Raw genomic sequence first — 19,235 nt, 5'->3', positions numbered from 1 at the left:
AAAAGCTAAACCCTAAACAGCAAGCCTCACCACTAGTAGTGTTGAGAGGTCAGGCCCATCACATGAGAAAGCAATTTCCACCATCATTCCATTTCAAATGGGTTAATTCATTCAGCAAACACTTATTACTAAGTGCTTCATTTTAAATTCCAGTAATAGGCAACTAATGGACCACAAAATTGAAGAGGTAAATGCCCTGACTATGAATGTCCTCATTGTTCTTGTTTTTTAACTCATAAGGGTGTCAGGTGTTTGGGTGGCTAGAAAATGGGTCATTTTATTAATTAAGAACAGTCATAGTCAGAAGGACCTGTTTTGACCCTGTTTCATCAAAAGGGCTAATTACTTTGTGAAATTGATCTCAATATCTGTGCTAAGAATGTGAGCCTGGACTCGGGAACAATCTAAGATCGTGATTTACCATCCTTGGGGCTTTGAAGCCAAGTGGGGCAGCAATATAGTTTTTATGAGAGGAAGACTTTTAGGGATAAAGGGAATTTTTAAAGTAATAGTAGTTCACTATGAACATAACCATTATAAAGAACCACACATCAAAATTCAAGTCTCTTGATTTTCAACCCATTGCTATAGGGTCGCTATGAGTCGGATTTAACTCTATGGCAGTGGGTTTGGCTTGGTTTTGGTTTTGCTCTTGCTACTGACACTAGACCAACTCCTTTTGCTAGACATCTCAGAGTAAAATAGCAGGAGGGTGAGCATTTCCTCAATGCTATGTGTTGGGCTAAAGACCCTACAGGGATTAACCTAACAATGTCAGTAACAACAACTAATATTTCTTGAGTACTTACTATGTGAACTATTCTAAGAACTTCACATGTATTCAATTAATCCTCCCAATAGTCCTATGAGGTAGGTATAATTGGTATTTGCATTTTATACAGGAGGAAAAATTGAGGCACAGTGATGTCAACAGTGTGACTAAGGTTACAAAATGGTGGAGCCAGGATTCCAGCATATTCAGACCTATTCCATAGTCTGTGCTCATAACTCAACACTATGTTGCCTCATTACTTTTCTCTGTGTTCTCATCTCCTTGTTGAGGTTGTTCCTTTGATGGACTTTCAAAAAGTTACGAATAATTATCAGAGTCTAGTTCACCGATGCAAACTGGCCCTGGGCCATGAAAATAAGTAAATAAATCACCTCAGCAAATTGAATTTAAAAAAATTACATTATTCTTTCTTTCTTTTTAGAGTATTACTTTTCACCTATGCCATAAGCATCATTTCTAGGATTCTACCTACTAGTTAAAAGTTTATCAGTTGGTCCTTATTCAAAGGCAGGAGGGGAAATAAACAATCTAATTATAATAAAGATGATCACTGAGGATAATAATGATAACAGAGACTGACTTCTACTGAGCCTTTACCATGAGCCAGCACTGCACCACATGCTTTATATCCTTTTAGTACATTTATTTCCCCACAAGTACATTTCGGTTAGATGCAAATGTGACATGTACAAATGTGAAAACTAAGGCTTAGAAGGTTCAATAACTTGCCCAAGGCTACACATGTAATAAGTAGTAGTCACAGAACTCCAACCCAGATAGATTGTATTCCAGAATCTACATCTTAATAATTTAATTACAGCTGCCACTAGTAGAAAGACTAAGTGCTCCAAAAGTAATTCACAACCAGCACTGTGCTGTTCTCCCAACCTCACAGAAATAACCAGACTGATGTTAAATACCTACTTCATGACAATAAACTTGACCAAGATCCCAGAGCTGCCATTTTTCTCTGGAAAATCTTGTGAATCTTACTCCATTTTGTCATTCTGCTATTCTCTCTTCTGGAATATTCTTCCTATCACTTCAAGTCTAGCTAAATAAAATTTATCCTTCAGGTAGACTAGAATATGTTAAAAATGTATAGTATAAACTCTAAATCAACCACTAAAATTCTGAAACAGAGTTATAGCTAATAAGCCAAAGGAGAGAAATTAGAGTAATAAAAAAAACACATAATCCAAAAGAAGGCAAAAAAGGGAACAACGAACAGATGAAGCAAAGAGAAAAACAAGTAGCAAGATAGCAAATTTAACCCAATAATCACATTAAATATAAAAGGTCTAAATACCCCAATTAAAAGGGAGATTATACCAATAAATTCAATAACTTAGATGAAATGGACAAATTCTTTGAAAGACCCAAACTACCAAAGCTTAATCAAGAAGAAATGGATAACATACATAGCCTTGTATCTATTAAATTAAATTTGTAGTAACTCCAGGGCCAGATAGCTTCACTGGGAAATTCTATCAGACATTTCAGGAATTAGTAATATAATTCTACAAAACTAAAGTTGAGGAAATATTTCCCTACTCAATCTATAAAGCCAGCAATACACTGATACCAAAATCAGGCGAAGACTTTAAAAAAAAAACAAGCAGCTAAAACTCATCATGTATATGGCAAAAAAGCTCAACATTTTAGCAAGCTGAATCCACAAACAGATAAAAAGGATACTATAGCATGACTAAGAGGGGTGTATCCCAGCAACACTAGGTTGATTTAACATTCAAAAATCAATGGATATAATTCGCCATATTAACAGACTGAAAAAGAAAAGCCAAATGAACATTTCCACAGATGCAGAAAAAGCATCTAACAAACCCACATACATTGCTGATAAACTCTCAAAAAACTTAGGAATAGAAGGAAACTTTCTCAAGCTGATAAAGGACATCTACGAAAAGACTACAGGTAATTTCATACCTAACTTTGAGAGACTGAGTGTTTACCCCCCAAATCATGAATGAGATAAGAATGTCTGTTCTTACCACTCCTATTCAACACTGTACTGAGGGTTCTAGCCAATGCAATACAGAAAGAAAAAAATAATAAAAGCATAAAGATTAAACAGGAATAAGTAAAACTGTCTTTATTCACAGATATGATCACCGATGTAGAAAATCCAACAGAATTTACAAAAATGTTACTAGAATTAATAGATGAGTTTAGCAAGGTTGCAGGATACAAGATAAATATACAAAAATCAATTGTACTATGTGAATATATTTATGAAAAATACATATTAGGTTAAAAAATATTTTTTAAAAGAATCAACTGGAAGCTTAAATTAAAAAAACCCAAAAAACAAAAACATGAAACATTAAACTAGACACACTGACATCAGGATAGTTTAGTGTTTTCTGACTATTTAAAATGTTTTTCAAGGTTTATTTTCTCCATTTATTCTTAAGTGAAAATCTTCTGGTCACCAATTACTTACAGATTAACTACATTCTCAGTTAAAAAAAAATGCCCAGGTGAGTAGCATCTGTGGTCTTAAAAGCATGGAAGTGGCCATCTAAGACACATCTATCGGTCCCATCCAGTGCAGAGAAAAGGAGAATGAGGAAAACCAAAGATAAAAGGGAGCAACTGGTCCAAAGGACTAATGGATCACAAGAACCACAGCTTCCACCACCCTGAGCCCCAAATTACTAGATGGTGCCCCGCTATTACCACCGACTGCTCTGGCAGAGAGCACACTAGAGGGTCCTGAACAGAGCAGAAGAAAAATACGGAACAAAATTCAAATTCACACACGCACAAAAAAGACTAGACTTACTGGTCTGACAGAGACTGGAGGAACCCCTGAGGCTATGGCCCCTCTGACACCCTGCTAACTCAGAAATGAAGCCACTCCCAAACTCCATCTTTCAGCCAAAGATTAGACAGGCCTATAAAACAAACAATAACACACATGAGGAATGTGCTTCCTTAGTTCAATCAAGTATAGAGACCAAATGGGCAACATCTGCCCAAAAGCAAAGGTGAGAAGGCAGGAAGGTACATGAGGACTGGATGAATAGACACAGAGAACCCAGGCTAGAAAGGGAAAAGGGGAGAGTGCTGACACATTGTGGGGATTGCAATCAATGTTACAAAACAATGTGCATAAATTTTTGAATGAGAAACTAATTTGCACTGCAAACTTTCACCTAAAGCACAATTAAAAAAAAAAGAAGTGTCCATATGTCAGAGACATAATTGATGACAATTAGGGTTCTGAGATACTATTGTGCAAAAAGAGATTTACCTGTTTTTCATGGAAGTCCATCTCCCCAGCAAACGGAATCAGGCACACTTGTAGTAACAGCTTGAACTGAAAAACCAAGCTTAGACTAAAGACTCTGATGTATATACAAATGTTTAAGTGTATTGGGGAGAAGTGGGGCAAACTTGTAATTTAGAGCAAAAAAATAGGATTTTAAAAATAAAGCTTATCCACATCTTGTTATAAATATAGGTGTAAAGCATATGTTGAACTCAACTCTATGGACTTCCACCTAAATCAATGGATCAAAAATTCTAAGTTAAAAAATGCAGAAGACACACATACCCATAAACTCACACAGACACATAATTTAGAGATTCTCTTTAGGCCAGGAGTTCCCAAACTTTGCTGTACATTATCATAACCTGGAGAGCTTTAAAAATTCCTGATGCTGGGGGGCTACAGATGCTGATACTAATTAGATATAACCAATCACCTCATGGGATTAGTTCTCTTGGTTTGTGGGCTTAGGGCTGTGGTCTTGTGGGACAATCCCGTCCATTGGCATAACAGGGTTCTTAAAGTTTATATGCTACCTCCCAGTATGGTGAGTAGTGTCTGGTACTTGTTTACATGAACCTCTGCCTTGAGACCAGAACTTGGTGGTACCCAACTACCACTACTAAATATTCTGATCAAGAATGCAACAGATGAACCCTGATAAAAAGGGAAAAAATGTAGAACAGAACTTCAAATTCTTAAAGAATATCAACTTACTGGACCTATTAAGGCTGGAGGAGTCCCCAAGACTATAGCCCTGAGTTGCTCTTCAAACCTTGAATTGAAACAATCTCCTGAAGTCACCTTTAAACTAAGTAACAGTTTAGGATCATCAACTTTGAGTATTACGTTTCTTTAAAAAAAATCTATATGAGAACAAAGGGTCAATAGGTATTTTAAAGCACAGATGAGAAGGTTGAGGGGCAGGGAGATTAAGTAAATGGAAATGAAAGAACTAGAAAAGAAATAATGAGAATGTTGACACAATGTGAAGAATATAACCAATGTCACTGATCATTATGTCTAGAAACTGGAATGGGAGCAGGTTTTGCTGTGTATAGTTTCACCAAAAAAAACCCTGATGGCCAGGTCACACCCCAGAAAAATAAAATCTGAAAGCCAAGCATCAATATTGTTTATAGATTCCAGATGATTCCAATGTGCAGTAAAGTTTGAGGATCACTGCTTTAGGGTAAAGTTGATAATGCCTCCATTATCAAATTAGTAACTTGATTTGGAGACATTATAGGTTGTTTTAATACTCTGACCACCTGGACTGAGTGAATCACCACAGGAAGCTTCTTGCAATAGTAATTTGCAAAATGTTATCTTTGCATAGGGATAAAAGACAAAAGCTGACGTGCTGGAGACTCTAAAAATACATGATCCAAAGAAAAAAAGGAGAAGGGTGCTATTTGATTTCTAATTTCCTTATAAAGGTTACTCATGAAATATCAAGTCAAAACACCAAGTCACTCGGACTAACCAAGAACCGCCAGTTCTGACACTGAAATCATAGCCTAAAGAGCAGAGACGCTCTCTGAGAACACTGCATATTTCAGAAGGCCACACTTCATACCTAGAACACTTGGGATGTTTCCATTCCAGCAGACGACAATCCATCCTCCCTTTACAACTCTCGCCCTAATCTCAACAAATTAAAGGTGTGTTTCCAGACTTAAGGCTGGAAAAGCTATATAGGCTACCTTGGTTCATGGGACAACAAAGGTCTCCCAAAGGGGCAAGATTCGATAGGTGGAATTTGGCTGATGATAGGTCATTCACAACCTTTGCTTCTCCTGCCAATTTTCCCATGCCTGTGCCCAAACTTGAGATGATGGTCCCACTTTCTTCTGGCTTAGATGAGGGTAGGTATGTATTAGCAGAAGTGGATGGGCCATGTTTGAAGCTATTGTTTACATGGGACCTACAAACCTGTTATCAGAAGATGAAAACAGAGTCTGTGAAGTGACTTACTTTATGGCACATGTAGGATCCACCTTTCTTCACTCGGTCTTTCCCAGAAGGGGGGCCTTTCTGTAAATGAAGAGAAGGCAACTCATTAGCCCAGAGCACGGCTGCCCCTCACACAGTGGGAGAAAGTTCATCTTGGTTCAACCAGCTCTCTCATGGTTACCTAAACTCTCCACACACATCTTGCACCCACACCCACACACCCTCCCAAACGTCCACCTCTTCAAATCCTATCCATCCTCCAAGGCCCAGCTCGAGCCGCGCTCTTTGGTGAGGTGTTTGTGACTATAGTACAGTACGCAATCTCACCTCTGAACCCCTACAGTGTCTCTTGCCTAGATGACTGATAAGGGGCTTGGCAGCATCTCTGACACTACCTTCTTGTGCTGATATGCAAATTCTTCCTGCATTGTAGTTGGTTTGCTCAACTAGACTGGCAAGCCTCTTTGAATTGTATGTTTTTATAACTCTGCTGTGCAATACCTGATAAATCCTTTGCTGACTGAATGAAGGAATTTGTTTTTAGGTCAGGTTTATTCAGGTATAATTTACATACAATAAAATCAACCTTTTTAAATACACAGTTCCTATGAGTTTTGACAAATGTGTAGAGTCATTTGGTAACCACTATACCATAACCAAGATGTAGAACAGATTTTCTTTTTCAAAAAAGATTTCTATAGTACTTACTATGAACCAGGCATGGTTCTATGCACTTTGCAAATCTTAACTCATGTACCCTTCATAACAACTTGTGGGGCAGGTTGAGCAAGCGGCAGAACCAGGATTCACACCCAGACAGCCTGCTCCAGAGTCCACACTCTTAATCTCTGCACTGTGCTCCCAGTTTCGAGACCAGAAGTATAGGACACTGGGCAGTGCTTAAAAGATGGCAAGAAGGAAGAATGGGCATCACTGTAGTAAGAGTAAGAACTAAAATCCATATACATTCCAGCCAAAGGGGAAAACTTGTTTCTTCCAAAGAGGGCTTTGGATAGAAGTACAATGGAAACAAACATCCTAAAGGATGAGAGCTTCTGCAACAAGTAACTCCTTCAAAGAGCATCTGAGAAGTACCAAAAGCTCCCAAAAGCCAGAATCAAAGAGAAGAGTGTGAGGACGATTTTTGCTTGTCCTGTGCTGTTCAAAAAGACCACAATCACACAGCTGTTAACTCTTTGTTTACTGAATACAAGAGAAGCTTGTGCAACCCCCCTCCTATTTTAATTTTCCCTTTTCTTGCCAACAACCTATTGTCAAAGGCCCACACATAAGTGGTACAAGTTAGAAGAACCATGTTTTCTCCAAGCATGGCTAACACACTGACTTTCAAAGGTCAACTATGGGGACAGAAGTTCATGTTTTCTTCTAAGCATTTCCAGGTACTTGGTCCCAGACCAAGCTGTTAACTATTCCTTATTTGACCACAGGGCCACAGTACTTAACGTCACACTAATAAACTTTTCTTGACTGTAACCAGGAAGGCTACAAATGTGAAAAGCTGTATGTGAAACTAATAACTAATAGCAGAGTTTTCTTCTCAGGAATATCTGGACTCTGACAGAGCTGGCATCTGAATCTGCTGGGTGAGTTTACTGTTCTATAAAAGATAATCAAGAATTCACTGAAGCAGAAATGAAGAATTTATAACTGTGTAGCTGTTCCACATCACGGCCACACCCAACTACACTAAGGCTCTTGCTTGGGAATTCTTGCATTACACCGCTGCAGGTGCCCTTTTGCGGGTTGCGGTACAAGGTACCAGATGACAACTTAAATTTGGATTAAAGTCTCTCACAGTATCTGCTCTCATGCAAAATTAAATTATCTTGTCAAGTTAGATCTAAGAACAAGAAGAAACTAATTGTCAACGGTAAGGAGTGATAACAAAACAGTCCCCTTTCATCACCAACTCCAATGAACTGGGTCTGCAATCAATAATCGTGTTGCTCATTAAAGTGGCACAAGCACTAGCCAGAAACAATCTGCTGATACAACCCTAGTGGTTCGTACAGTCCTCAATCTAGATGACCATTCACCTAATCCTTATATAAAAATTACTTTGGCTGGAAAACAACGGGACAAAGAATTAGCTGTAACTGTTGAAGATGCTTGCCACTTTGCAAAGAAAAAACCCAGAAATGTCTCCATTTCTATTTGTGAAAGAAAAGATCAGTCAAGATTAATATTTATTGCCTTCAGTATGGATTACACCTCAACATAAAGAAAGCAAAAATCCTCACAACTGGACCAATAAAGTCACATCATGATAAACAGAGAAAAGATTGAGGTTGTCAAGGATTTCACTTTACATGATCCACAATCAACACCCACGGAAGCGGCAGTCAGGAAATCCAAAGGTGCACTGGGCAAATCTGCTGCAAAGGACCTCTTTAAAGTGTTGAAAAGCAAAGATGTCACCTTGAAGACTAAGGTACACTTGACCCAAGCCATGGTATTTTCAATCACATTATATGCATGTGAAAGTTGAACAATGAATAAGGAAGACAGAAGAGGAACTGACACCTTTGAATTTTGGTGTTGGTAAAGAATACTGACTATACCATGGACTGCCAGAAGAACCAACAAATCTGTACCGGAAGAAGTAAAACCAGAATGCTCCTTAGAAGCAATGATGGCGAGACTGCGTCTTACATAGTGTGAACACGCCGTCAGGACGTATCAGTCCCTGGGGAAGGACATCATGCTTGGTAAAATATAGGGTCAGCGGAAAAGAGGAAGACCTTCAACGAGATGGACTGATGCAGTGGCTGCAACCGTGGGCTCAAGCATAACAACAATTGTGAGGATGGTGCAGGACCAGGCAGTGTTTCATTCTGTGGTACACAGGGTCGGTATAAGTTGGAAACAACATGATTGTTTATTACTGGAGGTTAAACGACTCACCTAGCCACTGTCAGTAGCACTTGAATGTCTCATCTTTCTGCCTATATACAAGAAGACAGGCTGCAGTGCTGCTCCCCACCACCCCCAAAGTACATAAGAGTTAAGCATAAGAACATATTGAAAAAGGGACTGCCCATAAACAGAAAAGAACCCATGTGAGTGCTATCTCCAAAGGTACCACCCCACGTAAATGCTCTGCTCCCACAGACACCAAAATACAAACAGGCCTCCAATGCTTGAATGATTGTACGGGGCAGCAATAAACACGTTTCTCAGCGTCAGTCCCCATCATCTCAAAAGGCCAGGGGTACAGCTAAAGTTCTCAGGAAAAGACATGAAGAGGCAATGCTGAGTGTTAGTGGAGAGAAATAGACAACCATTTCCAACATGTGAGAAGCAAATCCACAGATGTCATGGAACCACAGATCAGCAAGGTGACCAAGCTGCTCAGGGCTGCCAGGACACACTTCACGATGTCAGTTTGTATGGTCAAGGGAGACACGTCCTTCTCCCTCCTTGTCATACCCCCAACACACTGACAGGGAAAGCAGGAGAAGGAACAGAGAGTTTGATAAATTTTCATCTATCAGCAGTCAAAAAGCACTACTTTTAAACATATTATTGGGTACAAGGCACAGTATGGAATACAAAGCAGCCATTGAAATGAATGAGGATGATAGAAGGAAAGGAGGAGGAGTGGAATGAGGAGGCACTTCTGTGTGTATAGTATACTATCATTTTTGCTTAGAAAATAGCATAGAGTCAAGCATTTACTCTGCCTTTCTTATAAAAGAAATAAAAGAGTTAATAAAGGAATGCTATTTGTAAAAGAAAAAAAAAATTTTTTTTTATTTGTAAAAGAATTCCAGATAATGAAAGCAGAAGGAGTAAGAGGCTTAGAATAGCACCAACGTCTTTAACTTTTAAAGAAATAATGAATCTAGGCAATGATTATCAATGCCTGCTCAAAACAGTGAATGAAAGGCTGATGGGGAACTTTATAATGGATGGATCAGACTGGCGATGTCTGCTTAACTACTGACCAGTCTTAATATTCCAATAAGAGCATCAAGCATACATGCTAGGCCTCCTGATGCGCTCTATATGATGTACACAGAGCTATGATGTATGCTTACCTGCAGACTCATACCTAAAACCAAAATACTGTCAAAGCTCTAGATCTAAATATAAGTTTCTAGTAAATACTACATGACACCACAAAGATGGAATGAGCAAAATCTAGAATGTGGGAACATGGGGCGGGGAGGGGGATCTATAAATTGAGAAACTTAAAATACTCTTTGTTGGGGGTCAATTCTATACACCTTGTGACAGTTTTTGTCCCAGACCGTATTTTCAAGGATGTTTGCAGAGCAAACAAGTCTTGAAAGATGGCAAAGGGCAAATTTGTTTCCTGGCCAGGATAATAGGAAAAAAAAAAAAAAAGTCTCAAGCATGTATATAACTGCAATTTGAGGCATTTTTATTATGGCTGTTACAAAATCTTTCACAGATAACTCTAACATCTCTGTCATCTCAGTGTTGGCATCTATTAATTGCCTTTTTCCTTCAGTTTGGTATCTCCTGGTTCTTGGTACGATGAGTGAATTTCAATTGTAATCTAGACATTTTCTTGTTATGTTATGAGACTCTGGATCTTATTTAAATGTTGTTTTAGCTAGCTTTCTCTGATAACACTTTGGAAGGAGAATAGGAGGGGCACCATCTTGTTATTGCCAGGTGAAAGTAGAAGTCCATGTTCCCCAGTTGGCTTCTTTTGACACTTTAGGGGGTACATCTCATTACTGCTGGAGAGTTTCAGCTCCCTGTGTCATCTCCACATACACCATGGCGGGGGTGGTGGCCTCTTCACTGCTGGGCTGTGGCGAAAGCCCTCGCTCCAGACTTTGCTTTCTCTGGCATTAAGACTGTTGGAGGGTGTTAGGGTGCCTCAATATATTCTCACAAGGGTCTAAGGCTCAGCCTTTGAAGGCAAGTGTGGAGTCACCGTTTTTCCTGCGGTGTTTGACGTGAGTACAGTGATTTTCTGTATTGCTAGGATGCTCCTTTCCTGCTTCTTTAGCTACAGAGAAAGCTTTTGTAGGGGCTTTGTGTGTGTGTGTGCGCGCGTGCGCGCACCCAAGGGCATTTCCAGGTTACTGGCTTCTTCAGCATCAAGTCTGGGCTATATGGGGAAAAAAGAAACCCATGGAACTCACCACTATGTCATTCCTTGAGTCCTGAGATCCGTAGCCACTACGTCTTCTTTCCTCCTTTTACAATCTTATGCTTCTTTTACATATAATGTCCACCGGTTTAGTTGTACATAGTGGAAGGCATAGGGAAAAGTACATAGACACCATTTTCCTGGAAGAGGAAGTCAAACCTCCTATGCCTTCATTTTTGAAGGATAGTTTTGCTGGATATAGAATTCTTCATTGACATGTTTTTCCTTTCAACATTTTAAAGGTCACTCCACCATCTTCTTGCCTCCATTGTTTCTAATGAGAAATCAGCCATTAATCTTGTTGTTGTTACTCTATAAGTGATGAGTTTTTCTGCTGCTGTTTTCAAGATTTTGTCTTTGTCTTTCAAAAGTTTGACTATGATTTGTTGAGGTGTGCCTCTAATTGTTTTTATCCTAATTGAGATTCAAGGAGTTTCCTGGATCTGTAGGTCAGTGATTTTCATCAAATTTGGGAAGTTTTCGGATTTTTCAAAATTGTGTGTGCTTATGTGTTCCTTTCTCTCTCTCTTCTCCATCCAAGACTCACATGTTTTGGGAAAGATACTGAAATGTTTGACATTTTCACACAGGGCTCTGTTGATTTTTCTTCAATTTTTTTTTCTCTCTGTTCTTTGGTTTGGATAATTTCTCTTGATCTCTAAATTGATGGAGTCTTTCTTCTACCATTTCTTATCTTCTATTGACTTCATCTAGAGAATTTTCCACTTCATATGATACTTTCCAATTCTAGAAATTCCATTTGGTTCTTTTATCATTTCCATTTGTCTGTTGTGATTATATATTTACTGACTAATAGCATATTTTCTACTAATTATCTGAATATATTTCCTTTAGTTCTTTAAAGTCTTTGGTAAGCCCATCACCTGAGCCCACTCAGAATCTGTTTCTATTTCATCTTTTTTCTTAGTATGGGTAACACTTTTCCGTTTCTTTGCATGCCTACTACTTTTTAGTTGAAAATTACACATTTAGATAATATATGTAGGAAGTCTGGATTCTGTTTTATTTTTCTGAAGGTTTTTAGATTTTTTTGTTTTGGTAACTTGCCTGGGTATAAATTGTGGAATATGTCTCCCAATAGTCTGCACCCAGTAATGTCTCTGATCAGGTTTTTTTTTTTTTTTTTTATCCTTATATTTTATTTTTATATGTTAGCCTGTTTGGTGTAACAACTGTGCTGCATAATTTAAAGGCTAGTCAACGATTTAAGCAGAGGTTATGTTCAGTTAGCTTGCGCCTATAAGGTTCCACCCCTTGCCAACTATGATGCATGGGTCGAGAACCAACACTCAAAATGGTAGTCACTCTCAAGTCCTTGGCCTTTACTTTTTGTTGGGCTCTCTTGGGTCTCAGCCACTCATGCTTAGTTTATCACATAGCTAGAGAAAGCTTATCTTAGCCCCCAGTGACTATCTCACTTCATGATCTCCCTGTTAAATTTCTGGCTGGTACACTACCCATTCCAAATACAGAATACAACCTTGGGCTAGTAGTATCACAGGATTTCCCGAAACATTCTGTACTGAGTCTGTTCTTTTAATTGGCAAAGCCACCCTCTGCTCCAAGTCAAATCAGCCACCTCTGGCTATAAGGCTGCCAGTTTGCACCACTGGTTCTAAACTGGTAAAATTATGTTCTTTTTGGGGGGAAGAATGGGGCTGACAATGCTGGGTGGTAGGAAGAGGATATGAGATCAGCCCCAGGCAAGAATGCCACAAAGTCCTACCCATTCTTGCCTGAAGCTGTAGACGTTTCTCAAGAAAAACACTCCTTAATTTTTTGTCTGCCTTTGGTGATTTCCAACGCCTGAATGGGTTTTTCATACTTTTGTTCAGTCTTATACTTGTCCTCTGTATTGGGAAATCACTTGATCTTTTCACATTGCCATTACTGAAATAAGGACCTAGCCAAATGTAATCAGGATCCTAACAAGTTCTACATAAACCAATTGCAGAAAATATTTATGAGACAGTTAAGGAAATTTGAACACTGTATATCTGACAGTACTAGGGAATCATTGTTAATTTTTTTGAGATTTGATAATGCCACTGTGGTTATATTTTTCTTTTTAAAAAAGACTATCTTTTAGAGATATATATTGCAGTTTGTGTATTTGTTCTTAAATATATGATATCTGAGATTCATTTTAAAATAATACAAGTGGGGTGGGTAGATTAAAGTAGATTGGCTAACTGTGGTAGCTCTGTAATGTGTTCATTTGGCCAGACTGAATCTCATTTTCCAGAATTCCTTTCCTTTTATGTTTCTGATTAGGGTCAGCTACAACAGACATTTTGTGAGAGATTTGGAAAGTAGAAGAGAAGCAGTAGCCATATGGCTTTTATGCTCAGAATGCTGGAGCAAGGGCACCAGGCGGTTTGCAGCTGCTTCTACCACCCCTTGAATCCTCCTTTAGCTTCTCTGACTCCTGGGCAAGTTCATATTTAGCTCCATAACGAAGGACACTAGCTTCTACCTATGTGACACATCATCAAAGTTGAATGCAGTGAGAGACTGACGTGAGTTCCAATCTGTTTTTGTGGATTCCAGTTCACGTTGGGTTCTAGCTGAAGCCTCCACTGAGATTCCTGTCCCAAACCCCCGCTGCGATCCCCTGCCCCTCGCTGCCTGCCCAGCCATGGCCCTAGCTAGAGTTTGAATTTGGTGCCAGAATCCCAAGCATGTGTATACCAGGATTTCGGAGCATGTGCAGGACCTGAAGAGCTGTGTCTTCAATCTGTCCTTGGACCTGAACATCACCAACATGATTCAACATCCTGACCTCCATCCAAATGTGGACATAGAGGGCTAAGGATGGAGCATTCTGGGCACCAAACCCAACCCCCAGACGCCACTGGAAATAAAAAGCTCCCCGAGCCCCTCAGACAGCAAGCACATGGTCTTTTGCTGCTAGCCCCCATGTTGCTCCTTGTTTGTGCAAACAATAAATTTTCACTTTCTGTTTCCCTTGCAGCTGGTGGTATGGGGTTCATCTTATTTCAATCTGCTAATAGGACAGAACAAGAACCCTTGTTCAGTTACATAGTTACTCTTGCTCTCCCCTACACTATATCCACCTTTCTTTTCCAATTGCTTTCCTTGCAGACCTTATGCTCCAGCATCAGACATGAAGAAAACAGCTTTACAGCCATTGTGTAAGGTCAAATCCCTGTAATTTCCCTATTACACAACACACACACATGCTCACACACACACACTTGACACACACTCATACCTATGGACACACACACATGCTAGTAGTTCTGCTTCTGATTGAACCCCGAAAGATACAAGTAAAAATTGTTGAAGCTGAGTTATGGGTAACCCATTGACCCATTGCCTTCGTGTCCATTCTAACTCTTAGCAACCCTATGGGACAGAGTAGAGCTGCCTCATAGAGTTCCCAAGGAGCGCCTGGTGGAGTCAAACTGCCGACCTTCTCATTATCAGCCATGGCTCTTAACCACTACACCACCAGAGTTATGGGTACATGAATAAATTCTCTCTACTTTTATATGTATCTTAACATTTCTATAAAAAAAAAAAAAAAGTACCCATATATGTTAATATATGCACAGACTCTCTTTACAAAAGGAATCATTAAAGAATTATTAAGAATGCTTGCCTGAGGAGAAAAGAAAGGTGGGGTTGGGAGACAGGAGTGGAATTCATAGTCACGAATTACCAATTCATTTTTTTCATAAAAAAAAAAAAAGAACACATTCAGTTTAATGAAAACTAAAATGGTCTGGCATGTACTGGTTCTGCTTCAGTACACTCAAAGATAATACTTTATTAAAGTTTAAGGGCATTTTTATGTTTAATATCTCTTCATTATAATCAATTCAGACTACTAACACAGCACACCACATTTTTCAAAGGAGTAAATAAGAGTTAGCCTCTGAAAAACGATTAACCCCATGTCACAGACTCTTCTTATACCTAGCATCCCTTTAACAATCAGGTATGTGAGGAAACATTCCAAGTTATTCCGGTGCCAGCTGATCTTGAGCCTTTCAGCTATTGTCAGAGTGAGGGCAGGCCTGGAAAAGTCTTTCATCACTTTAAAACTATTGACACTATTCTCTTTAACCCTAAGAGAATCAATCAGAGCTTAACAGAAAAGGCAGGAGCAGGGATTTACTCCTGGGTGGCAAGATTTCAGTTGTCTGAAATCAGAAGATGCCTTTAATGTCAGCTAGTCCAGAGGCTGCCTGTGGATCTGAGAAAACGTGAATGTAATCTCTGAAACTTTTTCAAGACTTCAAAGAGACTTTTAAAAGATCTCATACATTTAACTATGAAAAAGCTGCTCTGGCTAACTAAAACAGGTGTTTTATAGGCCCCCTCTCCTGCCTACCTTACCCACATCATTTCCCATCACAACCCCCGCATCCCCTCATTGTTTCCGGACAATGAATTTCTCCTACCCCCCATGAGACACTTGCTTCTCTGTGCCTAACATGCCTGTCCCCACTGCTCTTTAAATTCCTGCTCATCTTGCCAGATCCACCTCAAATACTATCTCCTTAATGAAGAGCTTGGGTTCTGGAGTCCGACTACCTGCCTGGGTTCAAATCCTGGCTCTGACACTTGCCATGAGACAGTGGAGCTAGTTACTTTGTGATCTGAGTTATGTAACCCCTCTATGGTTAAGTTTCTCCCCATTAAAATAGAGCTGATACTAAATATAAATTTCATTGGATTGATGTGGGGATTAAATAAGACAATGCATGTAAACACTTAGCAAATAAGGAACAATAAATGTTATGCTGTTATTGTTAGTACACATAGTTCACCATTAATTCTGGTTTCCCAAAGGTGTTTGTAAACCTAATCTAGGTGGCATATAACTTCTAGGATTCCAAAACCACAGAGATCTCTAGACTTAGTTTTTCTAAGGCCAACCCCCTCAACTGGTGTCCAAGTTTTAATAAAATAACTCACATATTAATACCCTTGTAGAACTATTTTCTGTTACAATGAAATTAACAAACCTGGAATCACAGGATGCAGAGGAGGTTACTACAGCATCAGGCTTAGCTGAACACAACATTTTTATTGGTAAAACCGGCACAAAAACATTCTGCGGGCCATGGAATAAACTTCACGTCAAGAAGCTTTTAAAAATCTGAAAATATTATCTGCCTTCCCGCTATTTCCTCTCCTCCTTGCCTAGTCCAAATTATACCACAAACACCTGTGCGGAAAACTGAAATTCATTGTTTTCAATTTGACAATGGCAGCAGGATTTAATAAAGATTAATAACACTTCTGAGAAAACCCAACAATCCTATGAACATCTTAAAGTACTTTAAATATTGTTTTTATCTGCAGACTACATACTGCTCAAGACAAGCCAATGATAACTATACTACCTTTGAAAATTCAATGAACACTGTAACCCGAATACTCCCCAGCATGTTTTCTCCTTTTCAAAATGGGCGACTGAGAGCTTGACAGAATGCCATGACGAACCTCCAAGTTTTTCTCCTTCCTCTGCCTGCCTCCTCCTTCGCATACCTTTGTTAATGACTTTGTTTTGACCTAATGTTAATTACTCTGTTCTTTGTTTTAATCTGATACAAAAAAACTTTGTTTTGTTCTGTCTGACCACCTGTGATTTACAATCCCTCACAGAGAAGTCAGAACCCAGGTGTCTGATATGTATATCTTCAGCCTGATAAAGAGAGGTCAGGCATGTATCTCTTTAGTCCGATAGTCTTTTGTCGCTATCTTGTAATGAATAACTCCTCCGGCCAGGCCATCTACAGGATACAAAGACACTTCTAACCCTTGAAAAATTTGATATAAGCCCTAACGTAAAATTGCTCTTTGGGACTCCATAGAGACAGCCTGTGTTCCTGCTATGCCCCCAGTGATGTATACATCTCCTGAATAAACTTTCTCACTCTTTCTGACTTGGAGTACGGTTCATTGGCTCGAATGCTCCAGGGCATGGGCCCTAATAGGGCAACAACACCCAATAAAAGATCAAATTATGAAAGGTCACACCTATTCCTCCCTCATCTCATTCTACTCTACCCAGCTGCTGAAGCTAGAATTGTGAGGAGTAATTCTTGATTTCCTTCCTCTTCCTTTCCCCCACATCCAGCTGGTCTGATTAGCTCTACCTCCAAAGCAGATCTCTAGATGATGAGCTCATCATCTCTATGGTAACCACCTTGGTCCAAGCCACCATCATGGCTCACCTGGACCACAACAAGTGTCCTAACAAGTCTTTTAGCTTCCAAAATGGTACTTAGTAGAAGCACAATAATATTTGTAGAATAACTAAAAAGCTATGGCATCATGAAAGAAGCCAGTCAAAAAGAGTACAAACTGTATAATTCCATTTATCTAAAACTCTAAAAAATGTAAATGAATCTATCATAACAGAAAGCAGGATGGTGAGACTGCATCTTACATACTTTGGACATGTTGTTAGGAGGGATCAGTCCCTGGAGAAGGACATCATGCTTGGCAAAGTACAGGGTCAGCAGAAAAGAGGAAGACCCTCAAGGAGGTGGACTGACACAGTGGCTGCAACAATGAGCTCAAGCATCACAACGATTGTAAGGATGGCTCAGGACCAGGCGGTGTTTCGTTCTGTTGTGCATAGGGTCGCTATGAGTCGGAACCGACTTGAAGGCACCTAACAACAACAGTTGCTTGGGAATGGGAGGCATAGAAGGGGAGGATGGATGGATTACCAAGGGGTATGAGGAAACTTCTGGGTTATGGATATGTTCACCATCATGATTGTGGTGGTGTCACAGGTATACACGTATGTGAAAATTACACACTTTAAATATGTACCATTTAGTGCATGTCAACTATACCACAATAAAGCTGTTTTTTTAAAGATGTAAGAGAAAAAACACTATGGCATTTAAAATCAAAGTCTGAGATTTGCTTCAAATAATCAGATGGTGGTGGTGTTGAGGAGGAACAGGTGGAAATATAAATCAAACTAGATTAGCCACAAGTTAATAACTGTTTAAGCTGGGTGATGAGGACATGAGAGTTTAATATATTTGTACTGAGTTGAACATGTTCCCCTAAAATTCATGTCCACTCAAAACCTCAGAATGTGACCTTATTTGGAAACAGGATCTTTGTAGTTGTAACTGGTTAAGATGAAGTCATGCTGAAGTGGGGTGGGCCCTGCCTAATCCCAGTGACTGGTGCCCTTCTGAGAAGGCCATGTGAAGACACAGAGGAGAACACTCTGTGAAGACAGAGGCAGAGCTTAGAGTGATGCACAAGTCAAGAAATGTCAAGAATTGCCGGCATCCACCCACCGGAAGTTAGGAAGAGGCAAGGAAGGGTTCTCCCCTAGAGCCTTCCAAGGGAGGATGGCCTGTTGAAACCTTATTTCAGACTTCTAGCCTCCAGAACTGTGACGGAATAAATTTCTGTTTTTTGAGCCACCCACTAGCAGCCCTGGGAAACTAATTCAATGCTATTTTCTTTACATTTGCATGTTAGAAATTCAATATAATAACAATTTTTTTAAGTTAAAGGATAGAAAAGCATAAACTAGGACAAAATAAAAGAAGCAGAAGAAAGACTGCCTTTCAGAGTCTCAAAATGCTCGGAGTCAAAAGCTTCTTAAGATAGGGAGAACACTGGGTCCTTTAAAAGGTACATATGGTGTAAGCGCAGGGAAATGTGGAGTTTACAAGGCCAGATTTCATTCTCCACTCTAGAATCTTGAGAAGTGTGCATGTTTCTTTGAGAGCTGAGGTGCACTTGGCCTGGCTGGCTAAAAGCTGGGCTCTCTTGCATACTGGACTTCTGGTCAAGCCTTCACGCTGTCAGATCACAGGGCTTCCACAGGCATGGTTCTAGCACCAGGAACTCTGGGAGAAAAGAGACCGTGTCTTGCTGCCCATTTGAAGCATTCGTGCATACTGGCACAGCACTCTTGTTAAATCACCAGGTACTACAGCAATGGCTCAGAAACAACAGGAGCAGCATTTCCTTCTTTTTCTTCAAGCTTCTGCTCGTGTGTC

The 19,235-nt window shown here is 39.6% G+C and overlaps 1 protein-coding gene across 4 annotated transcripts in view; it reads right to left on the bottom strand.

Moving 5' to 3' along the window:
* The window catches only part of SUMF1 (sulfatase modifying factor 1), a 137,975-nt gene that overhangs the window by 18,985 nt on the left and 99,755 nt on the right, over positions 1 to 19,235 (bottom strand). For 2 of the 4 annotated variants that reach the window (XM_010590031.3, XM_064274998.1), the window contains 2 exons: positions 6,066 to 6,125; positions 4,071 to 4,136 (listed from right to left, as the gene is read on the bottom strand). In XM_010590031.3, the coding sequence (XP_010588333.2) occupies positions 4,071 to 4,136; positions 6,066 to 6,125 (126 nt within the window). The remainder of the gene's footprint in view (positions 1 to 4,070; positions 4,137 to 6,065; positions 6,126 to 19,235) is intronic. The other 2 variants (XM_003409988.4, XM_064274999.1) reach the window with 1 other exon arrangement.

This window comes from Loxodonta africana, chromosome 22, assembly GCF_030014295.1.
Source record: "Loxodonta africana isolate mLoxAfr1 chromosome 22, mLoxAfr1.hap2, whole genome shotgun sequence".
In the NCBI taxonomy this organism is placed as follows: domain Eukaryota; kingdom Metazoa; phylum Chordata; class Mammalia; order Proboscidea; family Elephantidae; genus Loxodonta; species Loxodonta africana.
Note: the sequence above shows the minus strand (reverse complement) of the source record. Positions and strands in the feature narration are given on the sequence as shown.